Source organism: Lagenorhynchus albirostris, chromosome X, assembly GCF_949774975.1.
Source record: "Lagenorhynchus albirostris chromosome X, mLagAlb1.1, whole genome shotgun sequence".
Taxonomy (NCBI): Eukaryota; Metazoa; Chordata; class Mammalia; order Artiodactyla; family Delphinidae; genus Lagenorhynchus; species Lagenorhynchus albirostris.
In genome coordinates this window covers 95,775,369-95,794,969 of record NC_083116.1, presented here as the reverse complement: position 1 = coordinate 95,794,969, position 19,601 = coordinate 95,775,369, and the positions used below count along the sequence as shown (strand labels likewise).

The 19,601-nt window shown below is 40.8% G+C and overlaps 1 protein-coding gene across 4 annotated transcripts; it reads left to right on the top strand.

The window, feature by feature from the left end:
• Positions 1 to 2,369: 2,369 nt before the first annotated feature.
• Positions 2,370 to 18,429, top strand: DDX3X (DEAD-box helicase 3 X-linked). Of its 4 annotated transcripts, none has more exons than XM_060136841.1 (17): positions 2,370 to 2,527; positions 5,490 to 5,547; positions 7,694 to 7,741; positions 9,515 to 9,647; positions 10,670 to 10,828; positions 10,912 to 11,011; positions 11,465 to 11,600; positions 12,710 to 12,795; positions 13,004 to 13,102; positions 13,212 to 13,372; positions 13,791 to 13,935; positions 14,013 to 14,157; positions 14,348 to 14,529; positions 14,622 to 14,739; positions 15,032 to 15,185; positions 15,449 to 15,585; positions 15,789 to 18,429. In XM_060136841.1, exons 1-17 carry the CDS (start codon positions 2,483 to 2,485, stop codon positions 15,866 to 15,868), a joined length of 1,986 nt encoding a protein of 661 aa, XP_059992824.1. In that variant the 5' UTR covers positions 2,370 to 2,482; the 3' UTR covers positions 15,869 to 18,429. The 4 variants fall into 4 exon arrangements, with proteins under 4 accessions (XP_059992824.1, XP_059992823.1, XP_059992822.1 ...); XM_060136840.1 differs by having other exon boundaries at positions 15,446 to 15,585; XM_060136839.1 differs by having other exon boundaries at positions 10,897 to 11,011.
• The last annotated feature ends 1,172 nt before the right edge of the window (positions 18,430 to 19,601 follow it).

Here is a 19,601-nt window from a genome sequence, read left to right as displayed (position 1 = left end):
AACCAAAACACGCCTCACCCGTACTCTGTAAGAATCCATGAATCTTAGGGCTGAAACGGATCTTAATGATCATTAAGCTTAATAGTTCTCAAGGGGGCACTGTGGAAATGTTTTTTTGGTTGTTGCCATGACTAGCAAGGGCTACGGGAAGTTAGTGAGCAGAGACCAGGCATACTAGATATTCTACAATCCTGGACAGTACCATACAGCGAAGAATTGACCCGCCAGATACTCACATTAAGTGAAAAACTAGTTCATCATTATATAAGCCTAGAACTAACACCATTTTACATATAAACAAAGTATTTTTACCCAGTTTCGATATAAATACACTGAATTCTCTACGAATGTAACTACTGTATCAACTGAGGGGAAGACTATTGTGTTTTGTTTCAAACATTACCAAGAATTCGGCATTTTGGAAAATAAGGTCACCAATGGCAACGTTGCTTACGGTACTTGAGTTGTGAAAACACACTTTTTCAGTTTGCATTTGTGACTGCACTAGGGAGATATCATCATTTAGTGTCCTTGTGTGGGAGCATCCACATAAAATACATCGCTTTATTATAATTGCTTTTATTCTCCAGTTAGGTCCTGTTTTTTGAAAGTGTGTGTTGTTAAGTTTAGGTTATATTATCTATGATTTGTTATTTCAGTATGGTTAAAGGGTGCATTACAAAATACTCGTTATAAAAAGGAGTTGGGTCTTTCACAGGGTCATGTAGTCCAGCTCCTTTTATAGATGAGGAAATTGAGACCCAAAGCAGTTAAGCAACTTGCCCAGGACACAAGTGTTATATTATCTCCCTATCTCGTTAGAATTTCAGTTTCAATTTTAAAAATTGGAAAGGGAGAGAAGGTAAGTGGTAGATCACGTAATGAGAACTAGCTATCTGAATTCTGGCAACAGAAGATCCTTTAAGGGATGGTGGAAAACTCTGTATATTATTTCTGTCAGGCTGAGGGTCAGAGGAGAGGGGGGAAAACGATTTTAAGAACCACGTTTGTGAGGCCGCTCGCTTAAAGCCACGGATCCACTAGTCAACACTTCTATTTAAGGTTCTGTAGAACCGAGGCTGGGACTAGGGGTCACTTCCTTAGGAGGGGATCAGAAGAAGGGGTTCCTCCGATGGCAAAAACCCATTTCCTCCCATTCCCCATCCACTGCGGTGGCCTGAGGGTCACCCCGAACCCAGGCCGATAATGCTGTAGACCTCCTTAGTCACGCCCAGATTGCGCCCAGCCACAAACACCCCCGACTCCCTAGGAGAGCCGTTCTCCATCCCCAGGGTCCTCTGGCTTTGAGGGAGGCAGCACCACGCCGGTGGCCATCGGCCCTGAGCCGCTGGACGGCCCCGCAGGAGGAAACTACGGGCCTAATTCAGCGGTCGTACCGGCGAAGGGCTGGGGTCTCAGGAGGGTGCGCTACCACCCACTCTAGCTCAGCGCGTAACTGTTTCATTGTTTCCTCACCGCGGGGGGCGGGGACGCGCGCGCCAGAGCGCTCTCGCTTGGGGGGGGCGCGGGGTCAACGAGGTGTAGAGAACCTGAGGGGCTCTGGCTTTCCTAGGCGGTGCCCCCGCTGCCTAGGCAACCGCGCGGTAAAGCGTCTCACCACCTGCGCGCGCCGCCAGCTCCCCTCCACTCCTCTCCCCGCTCCCCTGGTCACCATCCCGCCCTCTTCCCTCCTCCTTCCTCTTTTTTGCCCTCCTCCTCTTCCCCCTCTTCCCGCCTCCTCCCTCCCTCTTTCCCCTCTCCTCCCCCGATTCCGAGCACTCTATTTAAAACCAGTTTCCTGCTCCACAAAATGGCCTCCGCGTTCGACACCTGCAGTCACGTGACCCGCCGCCCCCTGGGCTTTGGGTCTGTCGGCCTAACTCCGATTTCGGGGAGTCTGCCCGCGAAAACGCTAGGGCCAATTAGTTTGGAGAAATCTCACAACATCTCCAAGTCCGGGGGGCTGAGAGAGCGCTCCCAAGAAACAATGGAACAGCGAACACTGGGGACGTTACGGAAAGAAAAAGGGAAAAGGCATGGATTAGATTTTAAGGTATCCCAGCTGGCGGAAAGCGGGAGGCGAGGAATTCTCGCGAGATCTCGAGACCTCCTAGACCTCGGCTAGGGTAATAGCGGAGGACAGGGGAAGTGGAACTCAAGCGAACTAGGACAGTATTTGGCGCTCTCAGTGCCAAGGTAGGACGACGAGCCGGGGACGCGACCGACTAGGAAATCCCGCGAGGTTAGGACTAAACGAGAGCGCAGTAGCTAGGCAGAAGTCGTAGCGGCGGCAGGAGTGTGGGTGTGAGAGGGAGGGCACACGTCTTACGTGCTGACGTAGCAGCCGTTCCAGCGGGTATATTAGATCCGTGGCCGCGTCGTGCGCCTTAGAGCCGCAGTTCTCCCGTGAGAGGGCCTTTGCGGTGAGCCAAACACATTAGCTCAGCAGCGGAAGACTCCGAGTTCTCGGTACTCTTCAGGGATGAGTCATGTGGCGGTGGAAAATGCGCTCGGGCTGGACCAGCAGGTGAGCCGCAGGGAGCCTACCAGGGTTGTTGCTGCATGAATTCCCTCCCCTGACCTAACATGGTTTGTGGCGCAGTGCTAGCTGGTATCCTCAGTTCGCATTTGCTGGGTCCCTCGGGCTGGCGAGTGTGAATGCCCCAGGGCTGTGGGGGAACGGGAAGGTGACAGGAATGCTAGTTGTGGTTGTCGCTGGGGCCCCTACTTGGCTCGCGGTATTGTCCCCGGCCCGAGCACAATGGCGGCTTTTGTGTGTGCGTGCGCAGGCGGGCGGAGGGGGAGGGGGCGCGCGCTCTCGCGGAGGCGCGCACGCGCGAACCTCGACTGACTAGTGACCCATGGGTGGGTGGGGGGAGGGTGGCGCGGCGCGGTGGTTCACGAATGGGAACCTTTCTGGTCCTGAGGGCTCCGGCTCTCGCAGCGTGCGCGGCTCGGATTCCGGTCAGAGAGCCGAGCGGCGTTGGCGCGTGTGTGTGTGTGTGTGTGTGTGTGTGTGTGTGTACGCGCGTGTGAGCGGGAGGAGGAACGCGGCCCTGGAATGTGGGAGGGGGCGGCGCGGGGGGTGGCCTTCGCGCGGGGTAATGGCGGCGGCCTCCTTTGTGTGGTGTCGGGTGGCTGGGCGGCGCTGCGGCCCACGAGCGGGAGAGGCCGGGCCGCCGAGGGCCCGGAAACGGGGATGGATGGGCATCATGTTCCTCCCGGGCTTCCTTCCGCAGGTCTTTTTCGCTCCAGCCCGGCTTCCGCAGGCCGGGAGCCACGGCCCGTGAGGCCGCGTTTCCGGAGTGGAAAGTTTTGTGACGCAGATTAGGGGGGGGGAGGGGGGAGGGGGGAAGGGAGGGAGGGAGGGAGGGAAGAATGGGCCGCTGCGTCGCGGTGGCGCCGGGCTCTGGAGTTCGTGGTTGAAGGCGGTGGGGAGACGTCAGGGAGGTTTGCGGCCGCCCCGCTTCACATGCTCATCATAGTCACTGTGTGGCGATTTAGTCCAGGGCCGCGCGTCGTTTTGGGGGGTGGGGGGTGCCACGGAGTGTACGAGTGTCCTCAGGGTTAGGACACTTTGATGCGGGCGTTTGATTAGGGACTCGGCCAGGGGAAAAACACCCGGAATGTGGCTTGGGGAGAAATAAACAGTTTTGTTGTTGACTTGTTGCTGCTTGTGGACTGAAAATTTTGAAATAGGTCAGAGGCTCCGGGTCTGTCGTCTTAACCGGAACGCCCTTTTCTAAGGGTTTAGAGGTAGAGGAGGGGTTCTGGGCTGAGGTGGCAGGAAGTCTGCATCCCTCAGCAACAGTGGCAGCGCGCTTCAGAGAAGCTCTTCAGTGCGATGTTTGTAGCCTTTAAGTAAACTTATGCCTACCACGAGCTCCGAAATTCTGAAACGAAGTCGAGTGACGCAAATGAATTGTCAATAGACTTTAATGTAGTCGTGTGTAATAAGTTTTTAAGGACTTAACGACCTGTTTTGGGGGGAGCATTTTTTCCATTAATGAATCAGTTTGAATCCTCCAAATTGCTGACGCGTCATGTTAAATGGAGCAGAGACATAAAAAATCTGTTATCAAGAGCATAGGCTATTCCCAGTTTTAACATTTACCATGTAGGTAGTGCTGTATTTAAGATTCTAGGTAGGAATGAAATTTGTAATCGAAGTAATTGGTAAAAGTATGCAGAGTCGTTAGAATTAAGCAGCAAGCTAATTCACAACTGAGAAAATTGCAATAACGTAATCCTAACAGTTTACAGTAGCATTTAGCGTTTGCCAAGTGTAAAATTAATAACAAAACATACGGCAACAAGTGCAAAAAGAAAGTTTGTTACTATTATTGTGCGTTAAAGTATCAGTCAATTGCTGAGATAACTAGTGCAGAGAAAATATGATAGCGTTTTTGCTGATAGAAATTAGGAAATGAGCTGCCTTACCGTAACTCATTTTTTTTTCAAGGTTTAGCATCTGCTTCCAATTTTCAGTGCCTCCACAGATGATGCTTGCAATTTGACAGTATAACCTTGAGCTTTTAACAGAGGACTTAAACGTTATGGTATAGCGTATCACCTTTGCAAACAGGTGGCAATAGTGCTGTGACTGGGTACATTAAAAAAATGAAACTGCTTTTGGCACATACAGTTTTCCCCCTATTGCTTGTAAATAGTTTGTTATTGCAGAATGCGATGAAGATAGATCTCTTTTTTAGAATGTTGAGACTTTGAGCTACCCGTGTAAAGGGACGGGTAGACGTGGAGATAAAGGCAGTAAAATGTGTCCTACTCATTAGGGACACTAAATGCCAGTTGTGCCATTTATGTCTGAAGTGTTCTGAACTTAACTGTGAAAGTGGGAGAACAAGTAGGTACCTACTTCATAGGTTTGTGCTTAGTAGTGCTCAGTAAGTGGTGGTTATATTAATTTTTGTTCTGAAGCGTGCTACCCTAATTTAAAATATTTGTGCAGTATTTAGGGATAAAGGAACTATGACATGGTCGATAAAATTTTTGTTCTGACATTTTTCAGGTGTGCTTTGTAGGTTTAAAATAATTCCAAGTAGAAAGTTGGTGGCATTGAAAACATTTGTCTCCAAATGTTTGGAGCTAAAATGAATCCAATGACTATTTGACATTTTAAAATAATTTAAATTTCTTGAACTTTCACTATGGAAAACGTTACAGGGAAGATTCATTTTGAATGAATGAGTTAAATTTGGACCCAGTTTCTCCTGGATAGCACCACCATCTTGGTGTGGTACTTTCTGCAGTATATACAGTAGTACTGTAGTAAAGTATTTTGCATTTGCTTACAACTTAGTTGTCTTCGAAGCACATTCTTAGTCACATTCTCCTTAAGAGTTTCACATCCCCGGTGAGGCAGACAGGACAACTAGTGCTAGTAAATGCTAGAGAGCAAGACTAGTTTTCTCTTAGTGTAATATTTCTGCACATGGGCTGCTAACCAAAGTTTAATAACTCTTTTCTAGTTTGCTGGCCTAGACCTGAACTCTTCTGATAATCAGAGTGGAGGAAGTACCGCCAGCAGTAAGTAAAACATTTTATGGATTTACTGTGAATAATCAGGGCTTTTTAAAAAAAAATTATTTCATTGAAATACGGTTGATTTACAATGCTGTTACTTGAGTATTAGAGCTTTAATACCTTAATATTTCATTGGATTTGTTTAAAATTTAAGAATTTCCCTGCCAATCTTTACTGTGTAAAGAATTAGGTGGGTAGCATTGTGGGGGGGTTTGGGGAGGGTTGTTTTGTTTTGTTTTGGCCGCGCTGCGCAGCATGCAGGATCTTAGTTTCCTGACCAGGGGTGGAACCCATGCCTCTTGCAGTGGAAGTCCTGTGTTGTGGTCTTTTGATAACAAAACAGAGTAGTTTTCTTGAATGAAAACAATCATTAAGGACCTTATACAAAACACAAATTATCTCTAGAAGGGTTTGATTATGTCCATTATGAATCCTGAGCCCAGCTTAAAGGTGATGGGAATGTGTATATCACTATTAGAGTGAATCTACCAGAATTAAACTGAATAAAGGGAACATTCACATTCATCAGCTACAGCTATCCCTTTCCCATGAAGAACATGAGACTTAATAATAGAACAAGGCTAGGACTTCCCTGGTGGCCCAGTGGTTGACTCCCTGCTCCCAGTGCAGGGGGCCTGGGTTCGATCCCTGGTCAGGGAACTAGATCCTGCATGCCACAACTAAAGATCCCGCATGCTGTAACTAAGACCTGGTGAGGCCAAATAAATATTTTTTAAAAAAATAATAGAACGAGGCCATAATGAATCTTGGGGTGGTGGTTAGGGTTTTAAATGCTGAATTGTTGTATTCTGTTGAAAAGAAGTTAGATATAGAAGTTTTATTTAATTTTTTTTTCCTTAAAAGGGTTTCTTGGATACTTGGTAGAGATTAGTATTAAGGTGTATGGGATCTTGGTGGTTTATTATTGGCAATAGACCTGCTTCAGCTCAGGTCTCTTCCCACCCTATTAACCAAAAAGAAAAAATGTGTATCGGCTGTATGTAAGGTCTGAAAGCACCATTTCTTCAAGCTCTCTTTGTTGCATAGTAAAGGGCATGTCTTCATTTTTAGGCAAGAAGGGCCTCACTGGGCACAGTTACTTGGTATTTGTTTTAAATTTCACTTTATTTGGCATGCTAAGAATCATTTAGGACTTAACCGTTCTAATAGAGATCTTTAATAATTCAACCCAGAAGTGAAAAAGTTAAATTGCAGATTAAAGCAAGTTGTCTTTACTTGGTGGGTATATACATTATTTGCTTTTGATTCTCATCCATTGTCTAGGCTGTATTCTTGTGCATACAGAAAAACAGTTGACTTCCCTTAAACTCTGCAGGTCTCGAATTAAAATTCAGTTCCTTGAAATCATTCTCCCTCTTGCAACTTTCCCATGTTACATATGTATTTTATGTCTTGGAACTTAACCAGGGTAGAAACAAAAAAGCCTTTTAGTGGCTAGTTACACGTTTATTACTTTTAGGTTGTTACAGTAACACTTCTGCTACATGTTAGATAATTTATTAATGTTTGTTACGTTGTTGTAGTAATACTTAACGTTGTAACTCTTTTGTTAGTTTGTAACAATTCTCTTAAATCATAGCAGGCCTTTTAAAATATTGTATTAAATTAACCACTAGTGACAAGTTAAATTTATGTATTTGTAGATTTCAACTATTAGGTTCCAAGTCAAACCTGTTCTCCTTTCCCTTTTAAAATTCTACTTATTAAAGCAGTAACCCATTTAAAATAAAAGTAAATTTATTTTTATTTATTTATTTTTTGCGGTACGCGGACCTTCCACTGCCGCGGCCTCTCCCGTTGCAGAGCACAGGCTCCGGACGTGCAGGTCCAGCGGCCATGGCTCACGGGCCTAGCCGCTCCGCGGCATGTGGGATCCCCCGGACTGGGGCACGAACCCGTGTCCCCTGCACCGGCAGGCAGACTCTCAACCACTGCGCCACCAGGGAAGCCTTAAAAGTAGATTGTTTTTTTCCCCACTTCTCAATTTCCAACTACATAGTCAGACTGGAGGACTATAGATTTAAAAAATTTCTTTCCAGGACTTTTTTAATAGCACAAATTTTGGCCAGAAAGCTTTAACTTAAAGTTTTATGGAATATGAAGTTTTAACTTCGTTAATTTCTTTTAGAAGGGCGCTATATTCCTCCTCACTTAAGGAACAGAGAAGCTACTAAAGGTAAGTTCTTTGAACAACTTGGTATACTTAATTCATGCTGCATTTAGAAGTTGGAGCCTAGGGAAAATGAGACACCTGGAGAAGTCTGTAAACATTGTGCTCCACCTGCTACTGGCAGAACTGTTTCAGGTATTAGGGTTTACTCATTTTGGAAAAACTCATCTAATGTCAGACAGTGGAAAACTGCATTTCCTACGTCAAACTCTTCTGAGGCCAAGGGCATGGTTTTGTACGATTTCACTAGTCTTGTGCTTAACCTGTGTTTGTAATCATTCACAGCATGATTTCAATTTGAAAAAGGTGATTGGGCACCCATTACTGTGTAAACCAAACTGCTGCATAGTGATGACAACCCAGTTATTTCTGTCTTACAGAGGTGCCAAAATGAAGATGGGGTTATTGGGGAATAGTTAACAAGCATTGGGCACGCTCCCAATAGATGGGAGTGATTCTCTGGCTTCATCTCCTTGCCTTAACTGCTTCATTTGAAAGGTCTTATCTAAAAGGTATCACAATGGCTGGTCTTTTCCCGTTAACTTTGTAAATAAGTGACAGAGAACTAGTAGATGGCTCATATTATGGGACAATTGTTTGGGTGCTGTGTATTCCATAAAATAGGTGATCTGAGATTTGGAGGAAAAGGGGAAGGTCAGGAAAACAAGGTCAAGAAGAGGGAAGGTACTGGATAAAGAAGGCAGGATTGGAAGGGTGGAGAGTCCACAGAAGCACATGGTTTGCTGTCTGGCGTTTCTCCATATCCATATGCAGTCCGTGTTAGCTTCACTGTCCCTGGCAATACATGGAATATAAAATCTGTATTATAATTTCTTAGCTATCATATCATTGTTTTTATTTACTGTAGAGTCTTAATCGTCATGGGTTCTCATTCCTTAGAATGCACTAGCTGAAATTGACTCCCATGTATATTTAGTGCTTTTCTCCCTTTGTTGCAATGACAGGAATCAAAGCAGGGAGAGAGGCGGTATCATATAGGAGTTAGAGCTGAAAGAGATCTTAGAAATCTAATTCAGCTCTTTATTGGTAGCCAAGACTGTTGATCACCTGGCTGGTAGAGGCAGGAGGTGGAAGGAAAGTAGCTTAACTTACAAACTATATCTCTGACTGTTTAATAAAGTGTCACTGAAGCTAGTTAAACCCTCTACTTGTCTTTAAACCGTCTACCTGTTGGGATAATTTACACCTTTGTCATCCCCTCTTACTGAATGTTTATAGCTGTACCCTAGGAACCTGTCTACACTGAGTTGTGTAGGGATGAGGATTTTCCTTTTTTCTATTATATTCCTAATTCTCATCTGGTAGTATGTACTTCATGAGAACAGAGCGCTGTTCTTAAAACTTTTTACTATTGAAACTAAGAAATACTGTATTAAACCAAGTAAACTGACATTCTTAATGTTTTAAATGAATGTCACTTCTAAGAGACATTGAAATAATGGTAACTCCTAGTAAACTCACCTATAAAATGAATGGAAGTTAAATTGTGATGGTTATGTAACAATACCGTAAAAATTGTGTTACAGGCAAAGCTATTGACCTTTTAGAAGTGGTATTCATTCAGAACATTTTCAGACTGTCAATTGCTTTGGTTAGTGCACAGTATATTCTAGTGCCGTGGTAGGAATATTTCCATTGTCCCTCTGGTCCAGAGATGGGATAGTCAGTGGGGGGTTTCAGATTCGGAAACATGTTTTAAAGTGTTGTCACTTTCTAAATAATATAATAAAATGGGTTTGCGTTTTTTTTCTTTTGAAGGATTCTATGATAAAGACAGTTCAGGGTGGAGTTCTAGTAAAGATAAGGATGCATACAGCAGTTTTGGTTGCCGTAGTGATTCAAGAGGGAAGTCTAGTTTCTTCAGTGATCGTGGAAGTGGATCAAGGGGAAGGTGAGTGATCTCTTATTTTCTTGCCTTTTTTACGTGTACAATACAGCAATTTAGAAATTGGTCTTTAATTTGTACTCTGACCATTAAGCATGATATTTTTCCCCTTAGTAGACCACCTACTTGGATGTTAAGTATTGTCTGTTTAATCGTATTTATGTATTTTTTTAACTGTAAGAGGTCTACTAAATTGAACTTGTTATTCAAGAATTAGATTAGAAGAACTTTCCTTTTGGCGTAATGAAATCAGTTGTTTTTATATTTCTCTAGTTTTACATATTCTACTTAAAAGAGTTTTAGTGAATGGCCTAATTTGGTTGACATTTTCATGGATATTCTATATGACAATTTTTAAACACCTTATATTTTTGATTACACAAGTGTGGTGAACTGACCTCATGCGCCTAATAGCTGTGGTTAGTCCTCTGTGTCCTGATTTTTCGAAAACAGGCCTAAAACTAAAAACATCTTAATTCAGGTAAGGATTATTTTCTACCTTTTTATCCAAAGTTTGTCACACAGGTGAATTGTCCTTTAAGTAGCATCCTGATATAACTGGGACAATTGATATTTGGTGTGATACTTTCCTCTTTTCCCTACCACTAGAAATATTTGGATGAGAATATTTAAAGGTGTAAGTTATATGCTGGTTTCATGTGTATAAGACTGATTCTCCCCCCCCCGCCCCTCCCAGGCGTAGTTTGTTTTTATTGAACTATAGTTGATCTATAATACTCTGTTAGTTTCAGGTATAAAGACGTGATTCAGTTTCAACATGTATGAGGCCTGTGTAGGCTGTGTAATAAGAATAAGGAAGAATACTGAATTTAGAAAATAAAGTTATGTAAATGATACAATCTGGTTAGAGGACCTTATTTGTCAAGTAAGAGTAAGCCTGAACTGGATTGTTGACATCCTTGAAATCAGCCATAATGAACTTCTCTTTAGGCACAGTTCTAGAGTAGTGGTAGGAATCTGATAATGGTTAAATGATAAGATTCTGATTAATTGGTTGTGCTGTTCAGGTTTGATGATCGTGGACGAGGTGACTATGACAGCATTGGCAGCCGTGGTGAGAGAGGTGGCTTTGGAAAATATGAACGTGGTGGAAACAGTCGCTGGTGTGACAAATCAGATGAAGATGATTGGTCAAAACCACTCCCGCCAAGTGAACGCTTGGAACAGTAAGTTTTTGAAATGTATGTTAATTGTGATGAAGCCTTATTGGCTACTATAACAAATAAACTTATAGATCTTCTGATTGCAGAGAACTTTTTTCTGGAGGCAACACCGGGATTAACTTTGAAAAATACGATGACATTCCAGTTGAGGCAACAGGCAACAACTGTCCTCCACACATTGAAAGTGTAAGTATTTTTGCTTGACAGCAAAATACTTTAAGACAGAGGGAAGTGTAAGTATTTTCACAGCACATCAAGATGAGATGGGCTTCCTAAAGGCCTATATAGACCATGCCTGCGTTGTGTTAACAATCTTTTAAAGTTACTCTAAAAGCCTGCCTCGTTGGTTTGTGGAAAGGGGGAGATTGAGTTCAATGTTACCATTACTAATATTTGAAATAGAAAATGGGTCAGACATGGGAGGAACTGAAAACTTTTCCAGTGTAGGTTAAGCTTAGGGGGTGTTGTTGTTTTTTCCCCCCTCCCCCTCAAAATGTAACACGATAACTTTTATTTAAAGCAGCTGTAAACTAAAGTACAAGTTGGTTGATAGGGTTTTTTCCCCCATTGCATTTGTATAAAGCAAAATGGCTCCAGGTCGTATTTCTACCTATTTAACCCTGATGTATTTCTTGACAGTTCAGTGATCTTGAGATGGGAGAAATTATTATGGGAAACATTGAGCTTACTCGCTACACTCGTCCAACTCCAGTGCAAAAGCATGCTATTCCTATTATCAAAGAGAAGAGAGACTTGATGGCTTGTGCCCAAACAGGTAAGCAGACTTGATAAAGTAAAAAGTTGTCCAGAATACCTTAACTCTGCTTGCTCTCATAAAACCAATACCAAAAAAATACGCATGGAGTATCTAAGTTTCACGAGGAAGCTTGAGTCCTGTTTGTAGCCTGACTGGTATACTTTGATATAGATAAGGAGTAGCTGGATGGTATCTCTTTTGTCTTAGCCCTTTGGATCCTGTGTTACCTCTAGTGTTTCCATTAGGGTGTCTTGGGGATAGCCTATAGAAAGTCATGACCCTGATATTGGTGCAACAGGGATAGGTTATTGTGATTGCGGTGGTGGGAAAGTTAGCACTATATAACATTATTGTATCTGGGATAAGAAGGATAAGATTAGAGAATAGCTTGTGATCCATGGGAATGTGGCCAAGGGAAGGGTCCTTAACCTCCCATCTTTCGGGAATGGGGATAGTTACAGCTTCTCAGTTGAGAACAGGCTTTATTATATCTGTGTGAGTTTGGCCAGTTTGAAAGAGAGATAAGATTCTCCCAATAAAAATATATGGCACTTGAATAATTTGGTATCTTTCTTTCCCTATGGAAGAGTGAGAATGTCATCCTTTATACGTTATCAGTATTTTACAGTACCTACAAGGAAGTGTTAGAAATTGAAATTGACACCAGTTTTGAGACAGAATTCCTGCTCTTTGCACAAATGGGAAGAAGTGAATACTAACCAGTACATTGTGAGTGACCAGAGTTTGGTATACATTTTCTGTAAATGAACAAAATATTTTTTTGGATTATGGACCATGTGGTCTCTGCAACTATTCAGCTCTGCTGTTGTATGAAGGCAGCCATAGATGATATGTCAAATTATTGGTCACAGGTATATTCCAGTAAAGCTTTATTTACAAGGATATAGGTTGGGCCTTAGTTTGTTAACTCCTATTACAGATTGATCAAAGTCGTCACTTGGTATTTTTTAAATTAGCTATTAATTTTTAGAAAATTAATTTGGGAATAAAGTAAAATTGCTAATTAATTAAGTTGTTGGGCAGTTAAAAAGTCATCTACCAATATATATTCAAAAATAATAAGCAGGTTTTTCTGTGGTTAAATGAATATGTTTTCTTTTAAACAGGGTCTGGAAAAACTGCAGCATTTCTCTTGCCCATCTTGAGTCAGATTTATTCTGATGGTCCAGGCGAGGCTTTGAGGGCCATGAAGGTAAATATTTCTATATAAAATGGGAAATGATTGTAGAACCTTGTAGGTAGCTGTTGAGAAACCTTTCTAAATGACAGTAAGACTTGTATTCTAACCTATATAATTAGAAACAGTTTTTACGTATAATCAGTGAATTACAGAAGGGAATTATGTGTAATGGACCTTTAAAAAAGGATGTTAAGAGTTTAACTTATAAATTATTTCTTAGGAAAATGGAAGGTATGGGCGCCGCAAACAATACCCAATCTCCTTGGTGTTAGCACCAACTAGAGAATTGGCTGTACAGATCTATGAGGAAGCCAGGAAAGTAAGTATGCATTTCAGAGATTATCGGCTTTCTCATTGATTCTGATGCAGTGTTTTATGACCACGTAAAAATCTTGGCCTTAAAGTTGATAAAATTTCTTTGCTTACAGTTTTCATACCGATCTAGAGTTCGTCCTTGCGTGGTTTATGGTGGTGCTGATATTGGTCAGCAAATTCGAGACTTAGAACGTGGATGTCACTTGTTAGTAGCCACTCCAGGACGTCTAGTGGATATGATGGAAAGAGGGAAGATTGGATTAGACTTCTGCAAGTATGTTAATTTTTAAATGTGTGGAATGCATTAATTTAAAAAATTACTGGCCATTAGTTTCCTGGAACTTGTCCATAAATTTTAAGATGGAGAAGAGATTTATTTTAGTCTTCCAGCTTTTCCAAAAAGTTTGCTCTTTGTAATTTTAATGTTGAAAAATCAGTGACATTTTAGTAGTCTGAGAATGACCAGACTTTGGGACCAGGGTCAAGTATAAGAGCTAATTTGGGTGTGTACTATCTTGGACCATTTATTTAGTGGCAAAGATCCTGTGCTCTGTCTCACGTACATGAGTCAAATTGTGTGGTGTGAGGAATTTAACTACCTGAATGAGTAATTAATTGTGCTTATAGAAACAGCTATATTAAAACTATCTTTTCTCCTCTAATTCTAAACTGGATTTTTTTTTTCATGGCAGATACTTGGTGTTAGATGAAGCTGATCGGATGTTGGATATGGGGTTTGAGCCTCAAATACGTAGAATCGTTGAACAAGATACTATGCCACCAAAGGGAGTTCGCCACACTATGATGTTTAGTGCTACCTTCCCGAAGGAAATACAGGTATTGTTTGATGCTGCAAATCTTATTTACTTAGGAATTTATCTCAATAGATAATAAAATATTTTTTTTTCTTTCAGATGCTTGCTCGTGATTTCTTGGATGAGTATATCTTTCTGGCCGTAGGAAGAGTTGGCTCTACCTCTGAGAACATCACACAGAAAGTAGTCTGGGTGGAAGAGTCAGACAAACGGTCATTTCTGCTTGACCTTCTAAATGCAACAGGTATAATTTTAGCATCACTCTGGTGGCTTAGGTAATAAATCCATTTGGATCACCTTTATTGCTTTTCCTCCTCATCCAAAACATTCTCTTGAAAACGGTCTATTTTAATTGCCTCTATTTGCAAGTTTACTAAGTGCAAAGAGAACCAAGCCACTCTTAGTGACAGAAACCTTGTAATATTTTACTTTAGGCAAAGATTCACTGACCTTAGTGTTTGTGGAGACCAAAAAGGGTGCAGATTCTCTAGAGGATTTCTTGTACCATGAAGGATATGCCTGTACGAGTATCCATGGAGACCGATCTCAGAGAGATAGAGAAGAGGCTCTTCACCAGTTCCGCTCAGGAAAAAGCCCGATTCTAGTGGCTACAGCAGTATGTATAATATAATCTTATTTTCAAGGTCGCTATGTTCAACTATTTGCTTTCTTTTAAATGGACCATATGTAACAGAAGTTATTTTCTAGGTAGCAGCAAGAGGACTGGACATTTCAAATGTGAAACATGTTATCAATTTTGATTTGCCCAGTGATATTGAAGAATATGTACATCGCATTGGCCGTACAGGACGTGTAGGAAACCTTGGTAAGTGTGTGATTACTTGATGGTGTGGTGGTTTCTGGTTTTCAGTGTGATTCTTGCAGCAAAGAACTTTCAGGATCTTATTAGAAGAACTCCTGTTTTCAAGGAATGCGATTAAGATATATCTTAGCAGAAGTGGCAGGAAACGTCAGGGTTTGTTCAAAGAACTTTGAGTTGGTTAAATAGCAAATACTTACCTCTTTTTTTAGTATTCTACTTAATACTCTAGTATGAAAGTAATACTGTGCTACTTTATGGAAGACCTTAATTTATGTACTTTTTGGAACTGTTTTAGGCCTTGCCACCTCATTCTTTAATGAGAGGAACGTAAATATTACCAAGGATTTGTTGGATCTTCTTGTTGAAGCTAAACAAGAAGTGCCATCTTGGTTAGAAAACATGGCTTATGAACATCACTACAAGGGTAGCAGTCGTGGACGATCCAAAAGGTGAGTTACAGATGGTGTATAATGATGGGGATGGGTGCTATGTCCAAGGTTAACTTTTCAAGGTTATTTAAGTGACATTAAGTTGATGTGAGCCTTTTCATAGCTAAGGCCTTTTAAAAATCACTATTAGGGAAGATAGGGCTGGGTGGAATTGTTTGAATTAGAAAATCAGAAATCGGTCATTGGGAAGTTTTAACAAGATTTGGGTTATGTGGTCGAAATTTCATCTTTATGTGAACTAACACATTTTGTCCTTGTAGTAGTAGATTCAGTGGAGGATTTGGTGCCAGAGACTATCGACAGAGTAGTGGTGCCAGCAGTTCCAGCTTCAGCAGCAGCCGCGCCAGCAGCAGCCGCAGTGGTGGAGGCGGCCATGGCAGCAGCAGAGGGTTTGGTGGAGGTAATGTTTATTTTTAACCTCATATCTTTGGGAAGGGTTTTTTTTCTTTTCCATCTTTTTCAAAGCATAATTAAAAATATTGGGAGGTTCGGCCCTGTAGTTTGCTTTCTATAATTTTACATCAAAATACTTAAAGAAGGGAAAGATCGTATTAAACAGTGGATGACTTAATTAATTTTTCTCTTTTTTAAATCTTTCATTAGGTGGCTATGGAGGCTTTTACAACAGTGATGGATATGGAGGAAATTATAACTCCCAGGGGGTTGACTGGTGGGGTAACTGAACCTGCTTTGCAGTAGGTCACCCTGCCAAACAAGCTAATATGGAAACCACATGTAACTTAGCCAGACTATACCTTGTGTAGCTTCAAGAACTCGCAGTACATTACCAGCTGTGATTCTCCACTGAAATTTTTTTTTTAAGGGAGCTCAAGGTCACATGAAGAGTTGAAAGGAACAATCAGCAGCCCTGTTCAGAAGGTGGTTTGAAGACTTCATTGCTGTAGTTTGGATTAACTCCCCTCCCAACCCCCATCCCAAACTGCATTTATAATTTTGTGACTGAGGATCATTTGTTTGTTAATGTACTGTGCCTTTAACTTTAGACAACTTTTTATTTTGATGTCCTGTTGGCTCAGTAATGCTCAAGATACCAATTGTTTTGACAAAATAAATTTACTGAACTTGGGCTAAAATCAAACCTTGGCACACAGGTGTGATACAACTTAACAGGAATCATCGATTCATCCATAAATATTATAAGGAAAAAACTTATGCGGTAGCCTGCATTAGGGCTTTTTGATACTTGCAGATTGGGGGAAAACAAACAACAAACGTCTTGAAGCATATTAATGGAATTAGTTTCTAATGTGGCAAACTGTATTAAGTTAAAGTTCTGATTTGCTCACTCTATCCTGGATAGGTATTTAGAACCTGATAGTCTTTAAACAAGCCATTCCAGTCATGATGAGGTGATGTATGAATACATGCATACATTCAAAGCACTGTTTTCAAAGTTAATGCAAGTAAATACAGCAATTCCTCTTTCAATGTTTAGGCAGATCATTAATTATGAGCTAGCCAGATGTGGGCATACTATTACAGGGAAAGTATAAAGGTCTGATAACTTGAGATAGGTTTTTAGGAGAATTCATCTACTTAGACTTTATAAATGCCTGCCATAAGTGAAATTGAAATGGTAGAATGGCTGACCACAGCAATGACCAGCCCTCATTTAGGGCCCTGGATGATTTTTGGTCTAATAACGCATGCTAGTGTTGATGTTTTTTGGTCAAGAGGGTATGAACAGGAAGAATTAATGCAGCAGGCTTTATTTTCAATGCCGATTTACATTACTCTGTTCAAGCTGCGTTGAGATGTTAAACTGGCTTACTATATAGACTTTGTAAAAATGGCTCCAGAAGAGTAACAAACTGAAATCTTTTGAGATCACACAGGTTGGAAATATGTACATAACTGCACAAGGTGTCAATTCTGCTATACAGTGCAGTTTTAGTCAGTTTTAGTTGCATAGGTTTCCATTGTATTTATAGTCTGTTTATGCTAAATCTGGCCAAAGATGAGCATTGTCCACCACTAAAATGCCTCTGCCACTTTGAATTCTGTGCTAATTTTGTGGCCAGAATGCGGTGATCAAAACGCTCAATCTTTTTACAGTGGCATAGGAAGATGGCAAAAATTTCCTAAAGTGCAATAGATTTTCAAGTGTATTGTGCCTTGTTCTAAAACTTTTATTAAGTAGGTGCACTTGACAGTATTGAGGTCATTTGTTATGGTGCTATTTCAATTAGTCTAGGTTTAGGCCCTTGTACATTTTGCCCATAACTTTTTACAAAGTACTTCTTTTATTGCACATTCAGAGAATTTTATATATATGTCTTGTGTGCGTGTCCTTAAACTTCCAATCTTATTTTGTCTCTTGGAGATTGTTGAACGCAGCTTGTCTAGGAAGGGGATGGGACTAGATTCTAAAATTTATTTGGGACCATGGGAATGATAGTTGGGAAGAAAACTATTTGCACACGACAGATTTCTAGATACTTTTTGCTGCTAGTTTTATGTAATATTTATTGAACATTTTGACAAATATTTATTTTTGTAAGCCTAAAAGTGATTCTTTGAAAGTTTAAAGAAACTTGACCAAAAGACAGTACAAAAACACTGGCACTTGAATGTTGAATGTCACCGTATGCGTGAAATTATATATTTCGGGGTAGTGTGAGCTTTTAATGTTAAGTCATAATAAACTCTTAAGTCAAATTAAGCAGACCCGGCATTGGCAGTGTAGCCATAACTTTCTGATGTTAGTAAAAATAAAATTGGCGACTTTAAATTAAATCATGCCAAGGTTTTGATACACTTGTCTTAAGATATTAATGAAACACTTCAAAACACTGATACGAAGTGTCCAGATTCTCAGATATTGTGTGAGTTTTGTTTCGTTGTGTGTATTTTTTTTTTTCAGTGAATGTCTGGCTCATTGCAATCCTCAAACATGTGGTTATCTTTGTTGTATTGGCATAATCAGTGACTTGTACATTCAGCGTTAGCATTTGAGCAAGTTTTATCAGCAAGCAATATTTTCAGTTAATAAATAAGGTTTCAAAAATCACGAGTGGATTTAAACTTGCTGAATGTGAAGATTGAACCTCAAGTCACTGTAGCTTTAGTAATTGCTTATTGTATTAGTTTAGATGCTAGCACTGCATGTGCTGTGCATATTCTGATTTTATTAAAATAAAAAGTTGAACTGCACAGTCTCCTTTGTTGTTGTCAATTGTGGTTTATTATTAGAGGTGAAAATAAAGTTGTGCTCTTGCCTGAATAGTTGTAAGATGTAATTTTTTTGGGTTGCCATCCAGTGCTGATTTTGAAGTGCCTCTTGGATACAGAATTACTCTGGTGCAATTTTAATAAATGATGAAGATGGTGTGTGTTTGGAGTACAGTGAAAAAAGGATTTTTTTAATAGAAATCCAAAAGGTCCTCACTGATTATAGGTTGAAATTTATGGGGGGGGGAATCTCTGTTCTTGGAAGCACTTGATCCAAAGGATGGTTGAACAGTGGAAAAATGAATTGGGTAAAAATCAAATGTATTAGTAATCTGACAAGTGTGGTAAGTACTTAGTGATAATGTATTTGGGGTCAGGTTGATAGAGATGGCCTGCGTGTGCCCTCTACCTTTAGTTTTATTTGCTGACATCCTGTTTTAACACACATTGCTGCAGGCAGCTGCTGCCAGCTAACAGGAGATGATACAAGAGCCATAACTGGATGACTTCTAACAAGTTGTGATGAACCAAATGAAACGGTTATTCTGGTTTGGGGGGTCAAAAATGGTCAAATGTTGGCAATTTGGTATGTCTTCACCTAGTGAAAGTACATGTATTCACCTTTCGTTGCAGTTTTGAGTTCTAATTTTACAGTATGATTAAGAACTTTTTTGCATTGTAAAGATATACTTGGTTCTGGATAGTTAGATTTTCAGAGCTTATCAGTTGTAATTTCAGAGCAGCAAGCCTAAATTTGTAGGGCAGAATTTTGGAGCATAATATGCTATACTGATTTTGGAGATAGGAAGGTAGTTGAGTCAACTTAATCGAGAGCGTGGAAAGAGGTTGACTTAGAATGGCTAGACGGAAAAAAGTCAAATGGCTGAAGGTGGTTCAAATAGAGTGAAATTGGATTCTAAGTGTGGTTCACTGGCCCTTTTATGTAAATTATGAGGAGTGAACACTTAAGAAAACTGCTCTGGAAGAACTGCCTAAATTCTTGAGATTATTTCTACTCTAGCAGATGAACCCAAGTTTATTAACATTTCTGTAGATATTTAAATACATAAATTCATAATTTCCCCACTTTTAAAGCGTTCCTGGGTTCGTTCCTCCCATCTCTTAGATGAATTTCAACATCAGATAATATTTTTCCAAAAACGATTTGCAGGGCTTATGTTTGAAAATATCCAATGTCTTGATGCTTAGACATAAACTTGTTCC